The sequence below is a fragment of the Rhinoderma darwinii genome, chromosome 11 (genome assembly GCF_050947455.1).
Source record: "Rhinoderma darwinii isolate aRhiDar2 chromosome 11, aRhiDar2.hap1, whole genome shotgun sequence".
Classification (NCBI taxonomy): Eukaryota; Metazoa; Chordata; class Amphibia; order Anura; family Rhinodermatidae; genus Rhinoderma; species Rhinoderma darwinii.
The window spans coordinates 24,139,375-24,160,527 of record NC_134697.1 but is presented as its reverse complement, the minus strand read 5'-3'; the positions used below and the strand labels follow the sequence as shown (position 1 = coordinate 24,160,527).

Here is a 21,153-nt window from a genome sequence, read left to right as displayed (position 1 = left end):
TAATTTAATTTAATATGTGATAATAGTGCATAATAAATTGATTGCATGTATACTATAGTGCATAATAGATAATATAGCTAACCAAATGAATACAAAAATAAGTAGTGACAAAGTGAATTGAAAATTTGTGAAAGAATTTGGTTGTATTAAATGGTCACTGATAATTGATTAGTAATTAGGACATAATTAAAAATAAATGCTAAGAATAATAGCACCAAGCTGCAATGTACCGAATTCTGCCAGTTCAATGGAAGAACACAGCACATTGCATAAAAAAGTCATTTTAAAGGGGCCATTTATACAGTAAACAAGAAAAAAATTATTTTTTATATATAATTGCTTATAAACATAATAATAGAATGGCTCTAGCAGGGTCTCCCTGCCACAGCGTCCAGCTCAGATAGCCAAATGGGTATTCATCAAAGTTTTGCTATCCAAGTATTCTCAGGACATCCAGGGAACTGCATTTGATAGATGGAATCCAGCTACTAGACTCAAGAAATCAAAAACATAATTACTATCATACACAGAGCAGAGCACACATTTAGGGCCTCTATGAATAAAAATTGCTTAAGAAAAAAGCAAATGGGTTAATACGATATTATAAAAAGGCAGAAAAGCTCAGTTGTTCGTTCAGCCCAAGGGGAGTCAGAGTGCCTAAGGTGGTAATCCATCTGCACTCTTTTTGTTCCAAAATCTTCTTTGCATTACCCCCTCTGACACCACAATGCACCATATCAATCCCCCAGGCCAAAAAGGTCTTAGGGTCGCATCCATGGTGTATCTTAAAGTGTTTAGGGATAGTCTTAAGTAGGGACAGATCGTCAATGTCTTTGGCGGCCCTAATGTCTCTGACATGTTCCCTAATCCGAATTCTAAGCTGTCTCGAAGTTAGACCGACGGAGATTTTTGAGCACCCACATTTCGCATAATAAATGACGTGAGTCGAGCTGCATGAGATGTAGTGCAGGATTTTAAAACGGCGTCCATTCACGGAATCAAAGGTTGTTGTCCGTGCAATATTGGCACATGCCACGCAGTCGCCACATGGGTAACAACCCTGGATAGGGCCTCGTTTTGAGAAAGGGTTGGGTTGTACAGGTACGTAATGACTTTTTACCAAGATGTCTTTGAGATTTTTGCTCCTTCGAGCCGTCATCTGAGGTTTAACGGGTAAGGCGGTCGCTAGGGCAGGTTCTGTACTAAGGATGGGCCAAATAACAGTAAGGGCTATATATATACAAGCAGGACACACAGTAAGTTACACCCCCTGAGGAAGCGACATACGCGAAACGTGCGTCGGGGTGCCTCTAACACTAGGTGGATCATCTCACTTTTAAATCCTCCATGGGTAAGCTATCATTTATTAATCACTGGCATCTGTTATGCGGACTTTGGTTCTCTTTCTATCGGGTCACTTCAGGTTACCTTTATTTCCTGTCCGGTATCTAGGACCATGCATTAAGCAGAGTTAGACGCTATTCCACTGTGATTTTCTTATAGATGGTATTGTTCCCTATTGGATATACACGTGTCTTTTGGGGATAGGACTACGCACATGCTGTTGCAGCGATTCAGCAGTGTCTGTATGGGACAGCGGTGCGTCTTCCTCCCTTTACCCATTCATAGCTAACAGAACCGTTCCTTACATAGTACCTTTAGCATACCTGTGTTGAGGTGTTTTGGATGATTGATCCACTGGCTTGCTCTCAGTTTTAATACCTCGTTGTGTTTTTATAATCTGTTCTTTTGATGTAATAATAAAATCATATATATTTTTTGTGTACTTTTGGCTTATGACTCCTTTTTCTCATGTTTCTAATGTAATTTCGGAGTTTTGCTATTCTTTAGTGATGTTCTTGGAGGTGTCTTGACACCACTGTGTGGGTGACACCTAACCAAATCACCATACCTGTGAGACATCTTTTGTTAATAGTGTTCATACTATGTAATGCAAAATTATATATAGATATTAGGGTCTGCCTTGAAGGTAAAGAAGTTGATTGGAAGAAGTAAAACTTAATCGTCCTATGCAAACCTGTACACCATAGAATATAAGCAGCGAAAGAGGTTATCGAGACTCAAAGAGTTTAGGATATACATATACTAATATATATATATATATATATATATATAGCCTACTGAAATGCCTACTGAATGGGTGCACACAGTATTTAAGTCATACCTTCCAAATACTAAACTTTTGGATCTATTTTCACCCTGACTCTTTCTACCCTCTTTTATTCTACATGTTTCTATCTTGGTACTAATCGGTATATTACACGATTAGATGTAAAGGATTAGAAAGACGTGGTTGCTTTCTTCCAGAAACAGCACCACACACCTGTCCATGGGCTGTGTATGGTATTGCAGCTCAGCCCCATTGAAAAGAATAGGGATGAACTGCAATACTACACACAACCTGTGTAAAGATGTGGCACTCTTTTTGGAAGAAAGCAACCATTATTTTCTAATCCTGTATAATCCCTTCTAATAGGATGTTAATTTGTTTCATAATATTTAAATGAATAACTGTTGAAAGACATGAAAGATATGGAAATGCGTTTTGATTATTCTTGCACAGGTGAGCTGAGAATCACACTTTATTCCTTTGTAATTGAATAAATTAATTATTAGATATTTATGATACATTGAAAGTGGAACCAACCTTGAAACAGAACATAGCCGGCATGCCTACTACCTCAAAACCCATAATAATAATAATGCCCCTATAGCTGCCCCCACACAGGATATTACCAATATGGTTGCCCCCACACAGAATAATGCTCCCATAGCTACCCCCACAGAGTATAATGACCCCTTAGTGCCCCCCACATAGCATAATGACCCCTTAGTGGCCCCCACACAGTATAATGACCACTTAGTGGCCCCCACATAGTATAATGCCCCTATAGCTGCCCCCACAGGATAATGCCCCTATGGTTGCCCCCGCACAGAATAATGCTCTCATAGTTGCCCCCACATAGTATAATGAACCCTTAGTGGACCCCACACAGTATAATTCCCTTATAGCGGCCCCACATAGTATTATGCCCCTATAGCTGCCCCCACACAGTATAATGCCCCTATAGCTGTCCCACACAGTATAATGCCCATATAGTGCCTCTCACAGAGTATAATGACCCTATAGCTGCCCATAATCAGTATAATGCCCCATAGCTGCCCACATTCAGTGTACTGTCCCCTTAGCTGCCCCACACAGTATAATGCCCCATAGCTGCCCCCACACATCATACTGGCGCATAGCTGCCCACATACGGCATAATGCCCCAATAGCTGCCCCATACAGTATAATGCCCCCCTAGCTGCCCTCATATGGTATAATGCCCCCATAGCTGCCCCCACATAGTATAATGCCCCCATAGCTGCCTTCATACAGTATAATGCCCCTGTAGCTGCACCATACACTATAATGCCTCCAAAGCTGCCTAAATAAGAGTAAAATTCCCCATTGTGGCCCCCCCCCCATACCAGTATAATACCCCCTTAGCTGCCACCACACAGTATAATGCCTAATAAAAAATTATAAAATAAATATTTACCTATCCCCGTTGCCACGACGAGTGGAGGAGATTCCTCTTCTCTTCCGCTCTGTGCAGTCTATGGCTCTGTGCAGACCGGTGCGGTGACGTCAATACATCTCGCCTGTCTGCGTCGAGCCACTCACAGCTGGAGGTGACATCACAAAGTGAATTCTGGAGCAAGGAGCCGTCGGCTCTGTGCGCCAGCATTGAATTCAACCGTATCTGCGTTCTCACGACGCAGATACAGTTGAAACCAGGACACACCACTGCTGGGGGACCCCCACCCCTGCCCTCCCCTGCTAGCTACGCTACAGTATGTATATGGCTTTGGTTGTTCTTGATTCATAACTATACAGGTTACAGTATGTATATGGTTTTGGCTGTTCTTGACTATATAGGTTACAGTATGTTCACTTTACTTAAACAGTAATGTGGCACTAATCCAACTTGTCAGGTAGTAATGATCTCGCTGAAATGAATAGATTTTTATAGAGAGGGTCACTGGTGAACGCCACAATGAAGGGAAGTAGTAGGTCTCCGAGTAATCAGCTACATAAAAGTAACACACTTGAAAGAACAGAGAGAAGAGCAAAGGTTACAAACATTGGAAGCAAATGGAAAATGGATCATATAAGGGACCAGCAGTAAAGAGGGATGACATACAGGGAATGGGTAAAGGTCAAAACAAAATGAGAGGAGGGTGATTAGATGGAAGGATTATGGCTTCTAGGAAACTGTGGGAGATAAAAGAGAATTCTTTGTGCTGGGATAATACATATTTTCATGGAAAAAGATATCTTGGACTTTCTACATCTCTTGTCACACATTATTAACTCTGTATCTACCAAATCCCTTCTAAGTCCTCTAATACAGTATATAGTGTGACCATAAATGATAGATTGAAATTGGACTCCAATAAAAGCTCTAAACATTTCTATGGAGATTAAGAGATCACAGACTGTTTAAAACATCTACAGTATAACAAAGGAGGGTGTTAGGATTTCTTTTTTAGCCACTTAACCAAAATGACATACATGTATGTCAGGGAGATTGCACGGCTCAGAAGCTCTGCCTGTGCGATCACTTGGAAGCCCAGTGGTGATTGACAGCTGAGCTCCCACTCTATTGGCCGCAATCAGAGATAACTTCAATCCTGGTAGTTTAACCCCTTAGATGCCGCAGTCAAGAACGACAGTGACATCTAAGGTGTTTGACAGAGAGAGGGGGGCCCTTTCAAACAGCTAATTGGTGGAGGTACCTAGAGTTAGACCCTCATCGATCTAATATTGATTGCCTATCCTAAGGATAGGGCATCAGATTTAAGGAAGCGGAAAACCCCATTAAACTACTGCTTGCCCCCATAATGCACCTGGTGTAAAGTGGTATTCATGTCATGACTACCACGATACTAGGCTGAAAAGGGATGTCCATATTCGAAATGTTCAGCTCTAACATCATGTCTAAAATGACTGTCACACTGATCAGTCACATTAACCTTACGTATGTAGTGATGTACTATATACATAAACTAAGTGACCCACATTTAGTACTCAGATACGCGAGTTTTTGTTGTAAACTGAGCCCAAAAAAAGTCACAAAATATGGTGCACGTCATTTTGTGCAAAATTGCAACTTTTCTCGGCTCTATTATCCAATTTTTAAAGTGATGCAAAAAGTGGGCTTGGTTTGCTGGGAGTGGATGAGGACTACAACTTTTAGACATATTTATAAATACTAAAAACAGAAAATATCACAAATTGCGGTGCAAATCTACGCTTGCTCATAGCATACTTATATTTCATTTTCCAAATTTAGAACAGTCCAAAATGCGTATATAAAGTTTATTAAGGGGCGTGCACTTTTTAAAAAATTTGGCACAATTCACTTTAACTATCTTTCTCTTCCGACGGGCATAGGAAATGCCACTTTTAATAACTGCGGGATACAGAATCTAATTAACTTTTGCAGATTTAGGGTAAAATCGAATTAAAAAATTTGGGGAAATATAGTATTTTTAGGATTTTTATGGACAAGAAAGTTTTTTTTGCTTACTATTTTGTGTATATTGACTTAATTGGTTGTTATGTTTTCTTTCCGGTTTACTAAATTATAGAGGGCAGTGAAGTTCTGTAAAATGACCAAGCTGTCATTGACCTACATAAGGGCACGGCCAGACGTGGCGGATTTCCTCCGCAGCTGTCCGCATCAATGCCGCACAGAATCTGCGTTGCAGATTCTGCGGCGGATCTGCCCAAAATGTGCAGTAAATTGATGCGGACTAGCTGCTGCGGACTGCGGGAAAAGTGCTTCCCTTCTCTCTATTCAGTGCAGGATAGAGAGAAGGGACAGCACTTTCCCTAGTGAAAATAAAATAATTTCATACTTACCGGTCGTTGTCTTGGTGACGCGTCCCTCTTTCGGCATCCAGCCCGACCTCCCTGGATGACGCGGCAGTCCATGTGACCGCTGTAGCCTGTGATTGGCCTGTGATTGGCTGCAGCCGTCACTTAGACTGAAACGTCATCCTGGGAAGCCGGACTGGAGACAGAAGCAGGGAGTTCTCGGTAAGTATGAACTTCTATTTTTTTTACAGGTTGCTGTATATTGGGATCGGTAGTCACTGTCCAGGGGGCAGAAACAGTTACTGCCGATCGCTTAACTCTTTCAGCACCCTGGACAGTGACTATTTACTGACGTCACCTAGCAACGCTCCCGTAATTCCGGGAGCCCCATTGACTTCCTCAGTCTGGCTGTAGACCTAGAAATACATAGGTCCAGCCAGAATGAAGAAATGTCATGGCAAAAAAGCAAGACGCATCCGCAGCACACATAACATGTGCATGACAGCTGCGGACTTCATTGCGGAACTTAGAATCTCCATTGAAGTCAATGGAGAACTTCCGCCATGAGTCCGCAACCAGTCCGCCACTGGTCCGCAACAGACAGAGCATGCTGCGGACACCAAATTCCGCTCCGCAGCCTATGCTCCGCAGCGGAATTTTACGCATCGTCTAAACGAACACTTCTAAATAGAAGTGGAAGTCAATGCAGAAACGGCTCCGCTGCGGATTAACGCTGCGGAGTGTCCGCAGCGGAATTCAAGTGAAATTCCGCCACGTGTGAACCCAGCCTAACACTTCTGGTAGTTCCAACTACATTTGTAGCGGTGTTTTCACATTTGTGGTTCACATTATAGAAGCTTTCCAAGACGAGAAGGAATGTAATTCAATAACAATGAAGCCCACGTAGTTTCACATATGTTCCATCGACATATATTATAGCACTATTTTATATGGTAATTCTACCCTCTTCATGCTATTACAAATCTGAGTTCTCTTTACAAAATCCATATGCTCACTCTCACTTATTGCTGCCAGAATTTGCAATGACTGGCAAATTAAAAATCTAGCAAAGAACCTACTGCAATAGTCAATTTATCTTTGTACATTTTAGGATCGGCTCCAATTATCTTCCATAACAGAGGACAACATACATTTTACTCCCGTTCCGATACAGCATTATCTCCTAGGAAGTCGTGGGATCATAAAGAATATACAAGATAAATTAGGGGTGTGAGATCTGTGCAGCCATCACTGCCACAATGAATCTTAAAGAGGCTCTGTCATCAGTTTAATACTTCTCTATCTCCTTCCTAATCTAATAGGCGCTTTGATGTAGATTACTACTGTGTTTTTTTTTGTTTTGTTTGTTTCTTTAAAGTTTATTATTGACTAAGTTATGCAATTTTTTTTTTATTTATGCAATTTTTTTCTAAATGCCCAACTGGGCGTTTTTTTTTCTATTCACCAAGTGGGCGTTGTATAGAAAAGTGTATGACCCTGACTGAACAGACGTTGCCTCCAGTCGCTGCAGATTCGGATAAATGTTCTGGCACGGCTGGAAGCAACGTCTGTTCAGTCTTCCGGCACTCTGGTGAAGGAGCTGCGGGAGGAAGTGATGTCACAGCGTGATCTCGCGAGATCTCGCTGTGCTGTGAATCAATCTGGGCTGGAATGAAGAGACTGGTCAGCGTCATGCACTTTTCTATACAATGCCCACTTGGTGAATAGAAAAAAAAACACCCAGTTTGGCATTTAGATAAAATTTGCATAAATCGAAAAATGTTCATAACTTGGTCAATAAGAAACGTTTTTTAAAAAAAAACAAAAAACAACAACACTGTAGTTATCTACGTCAAAGTACCTATTCGATTAGGTAGGAGATAGGGAAGTTATAAACTGGTGACAGAGCCTCTTTAAGTATTAGGGTATGTGCACACGATAACTGCAATTACTTCTGAAATTACGGAGCTGTTTTCAGGAGAAAACAGCTCCTGAATTTCAGACGTAATTGCATGCACTCGCGTTTTTCGGGGCGTCTTTTACGGCCGTAATTTGGAGCTGTTCTTCATTGGAGTCAATGAAAAACGGCTCCAATTACGTCCCAAGAAGTGTCCTGCACTTCTTTTGACGAGGCTGTAATTTTACGCAACGTCTATTGACAGCGACGCGTAAAATGACAGGTCGTCGGCACAGTACATCGTAAAGCCCATTGAAAGTAATGGGCAGATGTTTGCCGACGTATTGGAGCCGTTTTTTCAGACGTAATTCGCCTCCATTACGTCTGAAAATAGGTCGTGTGAACCCAGCCTTATTGAGACATTGTAATGCACTGTTATTAGTTTACTTTAGGTACAGATGTAGCCATCTTCATCTTGACTTTTTACGCATTACATACACAGTGGCAAGAATCTTTAACTTGACTTTTTCAATGGCTTTTGTTGTGTGATATCACACTGCAGCAAGTTATAAGAGCCAAGATAAACTTGGCTACATCTGTATAGAGCTATTATTTGGTCTTTGTATATGTTGGTATTACTGAGCACTGTTTGGTGGAATTATGTGGCACTATTATTTAGGCATTGTAAAATGTATCATTTTTGCAGTGTATGGTGGTAATAGCATTGTATAGCATTGTTAAATAGATAACTGTATGGACGTGTTATTTGGCCAACAAATGCCACTGTTAATTGTGCAAGACCTTGTATGATGCTGGTAATTAGGCACTATATGTTATAAGTATTTGTACACTGTATCAGAGTATACTATATGGGGGGTTGCCAAAAGAATGGCCCACACAGGGCACCATCCAACGTAAGGCCGGCTCTGCTTATTGTAAATCTTTTTTTTTTCTTTTACATATTGCTGAGTTTCTTTTTACATTGCGCCACATAGAAAAATGAACTACTTTCTGGAAACCATCAGCAATCAGGGTATTGACCATACCTCCCTATGGTCAGGGATGTAGCTATAGAAAGTACAGAGGTAGCAGTCGCTCCCAGGCCCCGATGGCTATGGGACCCAAAGGCCCCACTGCTACATAACAAGAGTTTAGAAGAACTGTGAGGGGTCCAGGAGTTACATATGAAATATGGACTGTTACACATGGGTACTATACGTCCATCTAAATGTGAAAATAGGAAGTGAATCCCAGTAATTAGATTCAAGCAAACATCTTTTAAATTGCAATAAAGTCACAAAATGCTTTCTTCTGTATCATTTCATTTGTATAATGATTTTTTTTTTTTTTTTTTAAAACCAATATAAAGCGTTATCTTAATTTATACTTTTATGTTATTATGTTTACAGGCAATTGCCGGAATGGTATTAAGCCAGCCAGCAACAACGAGTCTATTGCGATTGTTGGTGCCATGACTGTGCCTCCTACAGCAATAATGGGGATTGGATCCGAATCCCGAGGGTTGTCTACTGCTTTACCTTCACCCTATCATATGTTGACAATATCTCCAATCAAGATACCACTTCTAGCCTCCCAGTTGCCTGGTAAGTTTTTTCCATTATACTCTAAACTGTGGAGTAACTAGTTATGCAGATAGCAATAGTTATTCAGTATCTGAACATGGACGGGGGCACGCGAGTATTTCACAGGTAACGGACCATAAAACTGCAAATGTCATAATAGAATAGGAACTGGCAGAAGCATATCCAATTCTGCCTCCACCTCCTTGTGTGATATCTAAAATGACCCCCCCCCCCCCAATTGGCAATTATTTACAGTGAAGGAAATAAGTATCTGATCCCTTGCTGATTTTGTAAGTTTGCCCACTGTCAAAGTCATGAACAGTCTAGAATTTTTAGGCTAGGTTAATTTTACCAGTGAGAGATAGATTATATAAAAAAAAAAAAAAGAAAATCACATTGTCAAAATTATATATATTTATTTGCATTGTACACAGAGAAATAAGTATTTGATCCCCTACCAACCATTAAGAGTTCAGCCTCCTCCAGACCAGTTACACGCTCCAAATCAACTTGGTGCCTGCATTAAAGACAGTTGTCTTAAATGGTCACCTGTATAAAAGACTCCTGTCCACAGACTCAATTAATCAGTCTGACTCTAAACTCTACAACATGGGCAAGACCAAAGAGCTTTCTAAGGATGTCAGGGACAAGATCATAGACCTGCACAAGGCTGGAATGGGCTACAAAACCATAAGTAAGACGCTGGGTGAGAAGGAGACAACTGTTGGTGCAATAGTAAGAAAATGGAAGACATACAAAATGACTGTCAATCTACATCGATCTGGGGCTCCATGCAAGATCTCACCTCGTGGGGTATCCTTGATCCTGAGGAAGGTGAGAGCTCAGCCAAAAACTACACGGGAGGAACTTGTTAATGATCTCAAGGCAGCTGGGACCACAGTCACCAAGAAAACCATTGGTAAACACATTACGCCGTAATGTATTAAAATCCTGCAGTGCCCGCAAGGTCCCCCTGCTCAAGAAGGCACATGTACAGGCTCGTCTGAAGTTTGCAAATGAACATCTGGATGATTCTGAGAGTGATTGGGAGAAGGTGCTGTGGTCAGATGAGACTAAAATTGAGCTCTTTGGCATTAACTCAATTCGCCGTGTTTGGAGGAAGAGAAATGCTGCCTATGACCCAAAGAACACCGTCCCCACTGTCAAGCATGGAGGTGGAAACATTATGTTTTGGGGGTGTTTCTCTGCTAAGGGCACAGGACTACTTCACCGCATCAATGGGAGAATGGATGGAGCCGTGTACCGTCAAATCCTGAGTGACAACCTCCTTCCCTCCACCAGGACATTAAAAATGGCTCGTGGCTGGGTCTTCCAGCACGACAATGACCCGAAACATACAGCCAAGGCAACAAAGGAGTGGCTCAAAGAGAAGCACATTAAGGTCATGGAGTGGCCTAGCCAGTCTCCAGACCTTAATCCCATCGAAAACTTATGGAGGGACCTGAAGATCCGAGTTGCCAAGCGACAGCCTCAAAATCTTAATGATTTACAGATGATCTGCAAAGAGGAGTGGGCCAAAATTCCATCTAACATGTGTGCAAACCTCATCAACAACTACAAAAAACATCTGACTGCTGTGATTGCCAACAAAGGTTTTGCCACCAAGTATTAAGTCTTGTTTGCCAAAGGGATCAAATACTTATTTCTCTGTGCACAATGCAAATAAATGTATATAATTTTGACAATGTGATTTAATGTTTTTTTTTTTTATATAATCTATCTCTCACTGGTAAAATTAACCTAGCCTAAAAATTCTAGACTGTTCATGTCTTTGACAATGGGCAAACTTACAAAATCAGCAAGGGATCAAATACTTATTTCCTTCACTGTATATTACCCACCACCCACCACCCACCGCCTCTTCTGCACCGGCTTCCATTACACATTTGGTGACAGAGGAAAGAGTGAGGAAATCAAGTCCCAAACACAATTCTCTGGCATTATGCCCGTCTAGTCTTCCTCGCCCCATAGCACGGGTTGTCTGCTGTGGACATTTCCATTTTGTAAGAAGGTTCCCACGAAAATAAGCTTATAACAGGGTGACCCTCTGCAGTGAGGGCCAATAATGAAGCGTAAAATACAGCAAGTGTTCAATTTCCCTGCCATGTTGCCACAGGGAAAATTAGGAATGACATTAATTAAGCTTACCTATTGAAAATAATGAGGTGTCTGGGTCATCCGCTGACATGCTGGGTCCTCCAGAGAGAAATGCTCTTCTTACATGCACTCTGCTACAACTAATTGATGATGGTCCCTAATTCGGGACTCTCGTTCCTAAGCAGAGTATATAAAAATATTTTTTCTCAACCAGACAACCCCTTTACAGTTTTATTACTGTTCTGTTAAACATTATTTTAGTATCCATTGGAATAGTCTCACAGTTTGAGCAAAAAAAAAGTTAGAATGAAAGGTTTGACAGTTTTCCTATATATTTGATGTATCAATTTTCCCATAGTTTTAAAATCTCTGCTTGCAGTCATTCAATACGAACGCTCATTGTTAACTTCCAGGAGATAAAAATCTGTCCTGATCATATGAAGGATGCACAGGTGCATGGCTCGTTACAGTACAGTAGTCAAGTGACTTGTAACGAGCTGTGCACCTGTGTGTTTTCATGATCAGGACAGGTTTTTATCCACTGGAACTAAAGTATGAAGCTTCCTACTGAATGACAACAAGCAGAGATTTGTTATATTGGAAAATCGTATAACTTATCATAATACACAGAATGTGCTTATTTTGGTAAATCCCGAATTATATTACTAAAAATACATACAACACAATATAAAAATATTACTTTTTATATTATGTAGTTAAAATTCACGTAGATAAAAAGATATTGCTCAAGTGAGTCCAGAAATTAATTTTGTTCCCATTTGTGCTGAAACATCTAGGGGTTATTTTTCCATTTGACCTGTCATATTGGGACGCCTCTTGCTCTTTCTGACTGCATCTATTTTAAGCTTAATTAATTATGGTTTCTGCTATGAACTTATCTGCAAATCAGGCACGACAAGCTGAAACGCTGAAGACTTGATTTTAGCAGAGCTCGGCAAATCTTGGCAGAGACAATGACGAATGTTGGCAAACCAAAAGAAAATGTACATACATGAGTGATTATAGTCATAGAGGGACAGTGAAATGTCCGTATGCCCATCACAGTGCTTGTCTGGGAGTAGTGCCCGTTATACAGAGGGTTTATGAACTTTGTAATGTACTCTCAGTTCCAATTGGATCCCAAAGCCAAAATCTTAGGGACGTCACTGTAAAAAAATGTGTATGTAGAGGCGGGTATTTGTTTAAACTTTCCCCATACATTTACCTTATGGATTAGCTGTATAGATTAAAGTCAATGTACAGACAGTTTGTAGAATCGCTGTATGACTACTACTCCAATACATTCAACAGAATACCAGTGTCTTCACGCTTAAAGTCTATGTACAACTTCAAAATCTATTTTTTTTTTTTTTATAAAAATTTCTATCAGTGTGTGTTGTGTAACTTTCTAAATACTTTTTGTCAAAAAATGTTTTACTTTTTGGGATACAGCTGCTTTGTTTCCTGTATAAAGAACAGCTGTGTTGTGAGCTGAATCCTGTATCCGTCAGGTCAGCGGCACTGATGGGTTCAGTGACAGTGGTTCGTGAGTGTCTCTGACACGCAGGATCGAGCGGTTATCGATCACATGTAAGTTCATAACTTAGATGTGATCGATAACAGGTGGATCCTGCGTGACACTGAACCCGTAAGTCCTGCTGACCTGACGGATACAGGATTCAGTGCTAGATACAGCTGCTTTGTATACGGGATACAAAGCAGCTCTATCCCACAAAGTAAAAATAATTTTTAATAAAAAAAGTATTTAGAAAGTTGCACAAAACACACTGATACTTTTACTTAAAAAAACAACAAAAAACGATTTCAAAGGTGTTCATAGCCTTTAATGTTTGTGCCAGCTTCTCCTCAGTAGGCTAATATTCAATCCTATCTGTGTCGTGAGGACATCTGGGAAAACGGGCAAAAGCCCCTGGGCATGTGCTACTGGTTTCTGGTGCTAACAATGCTGCTGTTTTAAGATATAACATCATGGCTTCTCATAACAAAAAGATGATACCATACTTTCCTACAAGTCGCAAAATTTCTTGGTTCGCCCCCTACTTACCCAGTATGTATAATAAAGATTGATTTCCACCCAGTCAGATGATGACTGCACGTGGCTATCTTTCTATTTGCTAGATCTTCAATATTTCATTTGAAACAAAAAAATACAACTAAATTTGTCCTTAAAAACAACAAATAAAAATAAAAATCAACTCCAGTTATACTTCAGTTCAGTGGGTGAAACACTTGGGCCACTGATAGAAATTTACATCTAGCCTCTAGACCTTCTCCAAACCCACCGGTATATAATTTGTAGAGCTGCCCCAGGCTATAGCTGTTCACCTTGCTGGATTCAATCCATAACATTTTTGAAATGTCTATGGAAGTGCTATCGATACCATCAACAGTCTTCATCATATTCTCTGCATTTTAAGCTCTAACAAAATAATGGGCCTCAAAAGGTCCAACTCAAGAAAAACCCTATTTGAACCCACCACTCCTTGCTAGTGTCGTTTTTTTTATAGGTTTAATCACATATAATGTATTAGACCATATTGATGATGTGTCTTGTGTGTGCCATGATAACAACAAAGATTACGATGAAACTAAAAGTCGACCTGCACATCTTTTGTATAGGTGGGGGCGGCCAGTGGTGTAATGGTCGCAGGATCCCCAGACCTGAAAGTGAAGGGGGCACGGACGGGGCCTGACTCAGATCCCCTCAGACTGTCACATTATGTCTCGACACAATTTTGAAGAATGTGCCGGGACGCATACAAGGTCCTGACATCGGGGAACATCAGAACGTTGTGTTTATATATAATGTCCTGACGTTGCCCGGTGTCAGGACTTTGTATGCGTTGCAGCACAGCCTGATGTGGCGGCCTGAGAGGATCCAGGAGGGGCCTCCTTGGGATAAGACGGAATCGGTGAGTAATCTAGGGGGTATGAGTCCCAGCACGTGAACACCGCATTGGGCTTGCCACACTCTTAGTACGCCCCTAGGGTGGGCCCTCAGAATCATTTCCACTGGTGGAACTAGGGGACCCCAGTCCAAGTAGAGTTGATAAAAAACAGATTACGAAAAATGGACAGCCTGTTTCGAGCTTTATTATATCAACAATATATTAATATTTAGGAAACTTGAAGCTTAGGCTAGAAGATAATCATACAGACAATTAATAGTTTTTTTTAGAATTGAGAAAATAAAAGTGTTCTTTTATTTTCCACGCATTACATTTTAACACGATGAAGCAATCACGGTGTTTCTGTGCTTTAGGTGATGTTTTTGGTACATTTGTTCCGCACAATCTACTGCAGCTGCTTTTGTTGCCATTTAGCGGAATCTGTTCTCATGCAGTATGGCAAGCGATGGGTGTTATATGTTTCCGTGAAGTGATAGTTCTGATTTACTCTTAAAGATCCCTCTTCATCTTTCTGTTGAGGCTATTGTTGGCGGATGAAAGTTGTATTGCTTACTTCTTTTCACGGAAGAGCAATTTATAAAAAATCAATATTGCATTTTCCTTCTTCCATGTACAGATTTTACATTTAATAAGCTGTGTAAACTCAGAACCGGTTTCTGCTAATCTTCTATATAGATTTATGATGGGTAGAAGAAAAACAAACCTGTCATCAGTTTTGGATCATTTTATCCTGAAGCTTTCACTGTAGAAGAAGACAGTAGAATAGTAAATATGTAGAAGGACTATATCTGGAACCTGAAAAGCTGGTGAGTGCCAACTACAGCGAATGTCCTGAGCGGACCTGACACCACTGAATAGATCCTATTGTTTCCATGTCTCTCTCAGCTGTAACTGGATTATTAGTTGCTACTATTTCAATATGAAGGACAGGCAGAGAATATCTTCCATCTATTTAGCGGAATGCAACAGAGCCCAACTAGTGTTGCTATCAAAATGTTAGTACCTCGAAAACATGTCCAGTCTAATATTTCATCAAAGGGTCTTGGAAACTTAGGTTTGTTGCTATCAGGGGCTCACACTCACCTGTGGGCTGCCATCCTCCCACTACCCACTAGTCACTGTATGGGAGCTTTAACGTTACATTATAAAACTAAAAGGCCACATATAATAGGCAATCATGTATAAACCTTATTGCTAACATGGTGCCATTCTGCAAAAGCTTAAATGCACAATCCCCAACTAATATTCTATTTCCATCCACCACGGACCAAATATCACTACATTTGCTCTATATTTAATAGGAAGCATATAAGTGTAAAGGCAACTAAGACATAGAATTTATTACAAAGATAAACACGCCTTGATAGACATGGACGATGGAAATGTATTGATCCAATGTACAGGGATACATTCAACTGCTATAGACGTTTTATTGTTACTAAGCCGCCCATAGGTGTGAGGGACATTTCCAAAGCCTGGTTAAGACATCTCGGAAAACTTCCATAAATTCTGCTGTAGGCGTGACTAACCAACTTTCGGTAGCAAAAAGAGGAAAGAAAAAAGGAAATAACATTAGACATGACTGCAGGATCAGACTACACAGTTTGTTTGTAGTCTGTAACCATAGAGACACAAAGATCTGCTTAAAGTGGACCAGTCACCTCTCCTGACATGTCTGTTTCAGTAAATAATTATCTTCCCTATTAAATAATAATTCTGAAGCATCTTTTCTTAGAACTCTACATTTTGCCGTTCCCCTGTTATAACCTCCTAAAAATGTATGAATAAATTGACAACTGGCTAGTTCCAGTTGGGAATGTGTACCTACAGACTGACAATGTCTAATCAGTGCTGACAGAGTGACACTGTGTAGGGACACACCACTTTGACAAGAGGAATGGTAATACAGAGTTGGCAATTTATTCATACATTTCTAGGAGGACTAACAGAGGAACGGCATGAAAAGATGTTCCTGAATTGTTATTTAATGTGAAATACATGTGCAGCATTTTCTAAAATAGAGATGTAAGAAGTGGTGACAAGTCCTATTTAACCCCTTCCCGTCATCTTCCGTATATATACGGCGCACGTTGGGTAGGGGAGTATGGAACGAGCTCACGGGCTGAGCTCGCTCCATAGAATGAGTGTGTCTGCTGTGTGTTACAGTTGATACTTCAGGGTAACGAGCGGGATCCTGCTTGTTTAACCTGTTAAATGCTGCGGTCAATTGCGACCGCAGCATTTAAATGACTAGAAACAAGGGGGCGGCCCCCAGTAACATTCCAATGGCCCACCCATCTTTGTACTCCTATGAAGCCCTGCCATAGGAGAGTGTTAGTGTCACGATATACTGCAATACATTAGTATTGCAGTATATCATGCAAGTGATCTAACGATAGCTGGCTCAGCTCCCCTAGGGGGACAAGTGAACAAAAGAAGTAAAAACAGTAAAATAATTTTTTTAATAAATTTAAAAAAATTCAATATTAAAAGTTTATAAAAACAAAACCTTTTCCCATTTTCCCTCAAGCACAATGTAAAAAAATTAACATAGCTGGTATTGACACGCCCGTAAATATCTGAACTATTACAATATATCATTATTTAGTCCCCATGGTGAACGCCGTAAAAATAAAACATTAAAAATGCCACAATCTGTGTTTTTTGATCACTTCATCTCCCACAAAATTTTTTTTATAAAAAGTGATCAAAAGGTCTCATGTACCCCAAAAATGGTACCGATATAAACTAAAGCTTGCCCGCAAAAAAAATAAGCCCTCATACCACTCAATTGATGGAAAAATAAAAAAGTTATGGCTCTCAGAATATGGCGACAAAGCTCAAAATTTATTTTTAACAACCAGTTTTTTCCATGTAAAAGTAGTAAAACATAAAAATAACAATGTCAATTTGGTATTACCATCATTGTCTTGACCTGCAGAATAAAGGTAACATGCTGTTTTTACCGCATAGTGAACAAAAACGTTTGAGGAATCGCTGTTTTTTTCCTATTACACCCCACAATTTTTTTTACATTATATGTAAAGGTATATATGGTACAATAAATGGTGCCGTGAAAATCTACAACTCGTCTCGCAAACCCTCAAAGCCCTCATACGGCATGTGGAGAGGAAAAAACAAAAGTGGAAATCAAAAAAATGGCTGCGGCGGGAAAGGGTTAAGAGCTATAGACCCAAAATAGAAGGACATTTTTAAACAAGACTGCAAAGTTGATTCATTTTTTATATTAGATGGATTAAAGCAAAACAAAAAATTTTTTGCAAACATGAACATTTCCTTTAAGAAAACTAGTACATATTAAATTAAAAAAATGTGCACTTTTTTTCTGCATTCGTTTTTCGATATAAGGTTCATGGAACGTTCCATTCTATTCATTATATAGTCATATATTTTTCCATACTTGACAGTGAATAAGACACTGATCCTGTACTCTTCATCCTTCTGTGTGGATTGTAGGTCAGAAATAATTTATGTGTCAGTACTGTCAGTGCCTTTTCTGTATTCTATGCCAGAATAGAAAGGAGAAAGTTTTACTTTTCCTATTCCATTGTAATTAAAGCGGTGTCTCTGCAGCTGGACAAGAGTTCAGTTCTATCCATCAAACTAAATTAGGATGAACTATCATCGTGTACTATGGACAGAATATTGAACAAGAACTTAGAGAACTGACAGATGTGGTAGGAATGCCCAGAGAAAATCCTCCGCATTTTTATCTTTTTATTTTCTAAGTCAAATAAAATGAAAATCAAATATACAAAATTATAATAAAAAGCTTTGCAGCAAAATGGCATTAACAGAAAACTCTTCTCATTAACCTTGCAACTTTTTGTCTTGCGTTTGAGTTGGAGATGAAATAAAAACTGAGATAAACAAAAGTTAAAGAGTAAAATTTTGACATTTTGAAGAACGTACATAGCAATATTTAAAAAAAAAAAATGCCCGGCCATCTGCTAAATAAACTATTTGCCACCTGTTTATTGGCTCTCGGAATGATTTACTGTTTTCAATGTAATTTTCAATTCTGTTGTAGAACAGCTGGGATGTGCCTGATTCTTCTATCCATCAGCCATACAACAGCCAAGCAGTACTTCATGTTACAAAAACAATTCTGTTCAATGGCCTTTCATGTTCTGTCAGTTCATCTCATTAGCGAGGTTTGTTGATAGCAAACAAGATGAGATCTCAATAATGTTTTGCTGTTTTTCTTGTTCCAAATTTTTACGATGGGTTTGACGATGAAAATGAAAAAAAACAATGTCACGTTTCTCAAAGTACGCCACTGCTCATTAATTTTAATACACGCCCAGATTTATGTGATGCTTGATACGTGTGTTTTGCACAGAAATTAGTTTATCAACTGTTTTAGGAAGAAGTTATCCGTCGAAAAGTGAAATGCCATTGTCGCTTTAAGAAATGCAGGGCATAGTCTGAGGGAAAGGGAAGTTTTCTCTTGGTGGCGTGCAGGGTAACCCCCAAGAAATACGCTGAAAACAAGAATGTACATGATCGACGTGGACAACTTAGAGTGACCGCAAAACAGTAGGACAAATTTATCAGTGTTCCAAACGGGACAGATTCAAAACAGTTTGTCAGATCCGTGCTTCTTTGATGGAAATGAGGAAAATAAGGCGTGCCAATTGCGAGTGTGAAATGCCACCTTGTAGCCAGAGGCTTTAAGGGATGTTTTAAAGCCTGAAAACCGTTGTTTAGGCCCATTAATAAAAATAAGTGCCCATTGTGGACTAAAAAGCACAGAAACTGAACCACTAGTCAGTGCAAGAAAGATTTTTTCACAGGCGAATCAAAGTTTGAAGTGTTCGGGTCCAAGAGACAAAAGTTATTTAGTCGTACATCAGGTGAGCGCATGATTCCTGCTTACCTTCAGGCCACAGTCAGGCATAGAGGAGGTTCCATTAAGGTCTGGGGATGTTCCAGTGGTGGTGCGGTTGGGGACTCGAAATCGAAGGAGTCATGAACTCCAAGTGAAACTACAACATCCTGGTGCACAATGCCATCCCTTTCTTATTGGTTGTGATTTCACACTACAGCAAGATAATCGCGCAAAACTTGCAAACTTTGTATGTTCAGTCAAAAGCACAACAACAGGTGTTGAAGAACATGGTGAGCCACCTCAGAGTCTCGATTTCAATCCAATTAAACACCTCGACAGGTGTCTTCAAGATGTGCAAGTTACGAGCAAAAAACGCTTTGGGAGTTGCTACAAGAGAAGTGGCTGCAATCGGAACTGAAGCTTTAGGGTATGTTCACACGCAAAATGAAAAACAGCTGAAAACGACAGAGCTGCTTTCAAGGGAAAACAGTCTCTGATTTTCAGACGTTTTTGTAGCCGGAAACTTTTATTTTAGGCTTTTTCGGAGTTGTTTTTGGATCTGTTTTTCCATTGACATAATCAGAAACAGCTCCAACAACGGCTCAAGAAGTGACATGCTCCTTCTTTTTACAGGGCGTCTTTTTACGTGACGTTTTTTAAAACAGTGGCGTAAAAAAACAACAACCCGTCTGAACTAAACAGCGTTTTTCCCTTTGAATTGTATGGGCAGATGTTTGTAGGCGTTTAGCTATTGTTTTTCCAGGCGTATTTCAAGGGGTGTACGGAACGAAATACGCCTGAAAACTCTGCGTGTGAACATACCCTTAGTAACTGACTGAATGCCCCACTGTAATGGCAGGAAGGAGGTGAAGGGAACAAGTGAGCCCTAATCTACCCACCGCCCTGTCCCTGCCTACTTGCAACGACCCGCCCTAGGCGACGGGGTACAACTTGGCGGCGGTCCCTACGCTGTCTAAGTGCAGGGAGTACAAACAGGGAACACGCAAGGGAATACAGTAGCCCACGGAACGCCGCGAGGAAACGGAGCGGTGAATGAGCCAGTCAGGATCAGGAAGTAGTGGAGTATACAAACGGGAGCACGGAGCAGAAGCAAGCCAGGGGCAGAGCAACACAGGATAAACGGAACTGAAGCAAGGCAGAAGCACGGCAGAAGCAGGCTGGAGCACGCAGCAGTGGGGCCAGGAATCCAAGAAGAATAACAAGCAAGGAGGAAGAGAAAACGGCAGGTATAAATGGACAGGGGGCGGAGCTAACTCTGACTGACCAGGCCGCGATAGGCTCTCACACTCCTGAGCCTGCCACCCTGATTGGTGGGAGCAGGTGTCAGTCTCAGAGGTCTGGCCTCAGGTGTCGACTGATTAATCCTGGGAGTATACCCAGACGTAGTGCCTGGCAGATCCTTTACACCCACGTTTGCACTGCTGTGATCGATACTTTGATGAGAGGAAAATGTAAGGAAGTCAAGGCTCATTTCATTTGTAAACAATGTTCATGAGTACAAAATATGTTTATTTGAATAAATACAGTAACATTTTGTTTATTTCCAATACAATTTGATGATTTGGGTGGTGTATTGAAATGAATGAGCAGTGGTGTACTTCCGTAGTTGGTTCGAATTGTGATCCCGTTTATAGAGGGGTTGTCTCATGAAGACAACCGCTGTCCCTATAAGGGCATATTATAAATTATAGAGAAGGGTCCACCGCTTGGGACCACCTTTTAAGAGCAAGAAGGGAGAGCCGTTTATTTAAAGTACAAACAATTGGTAAAAAATGTATAGGAAATATCAGCCATATCTGCTAATAATCGTAAGTATAAAAAAGTGAGATGACTCATTTAGTGACCATGTATGTGGCGTGTTATGG

At 40.4% G+C, this 21,153-nt stretch overlaps 1 protein-coding gene across 1 annotated transcript in view; it reads left to right on the top strand.

Annotated features, from left to right (window-relative positions):
- Positions 1-21,153, top strand: part of TCERG1L (transcription elongation regulator 1 like) — a 142,991-nt gene that overhangs the window by 50,320 nt on the left and 71,518 nt on the right. The window contains exon 4 of the mRNA XM_075843161.1: positions 9,194-9,388. Within this exon, the coding sequence (XP_075699276.1) occupies positions 9,194-9,388 (195 nt within the window). The remainder of the gene's footprint in view (positions 1-9,193; positions 9,389-21,153) is intronic.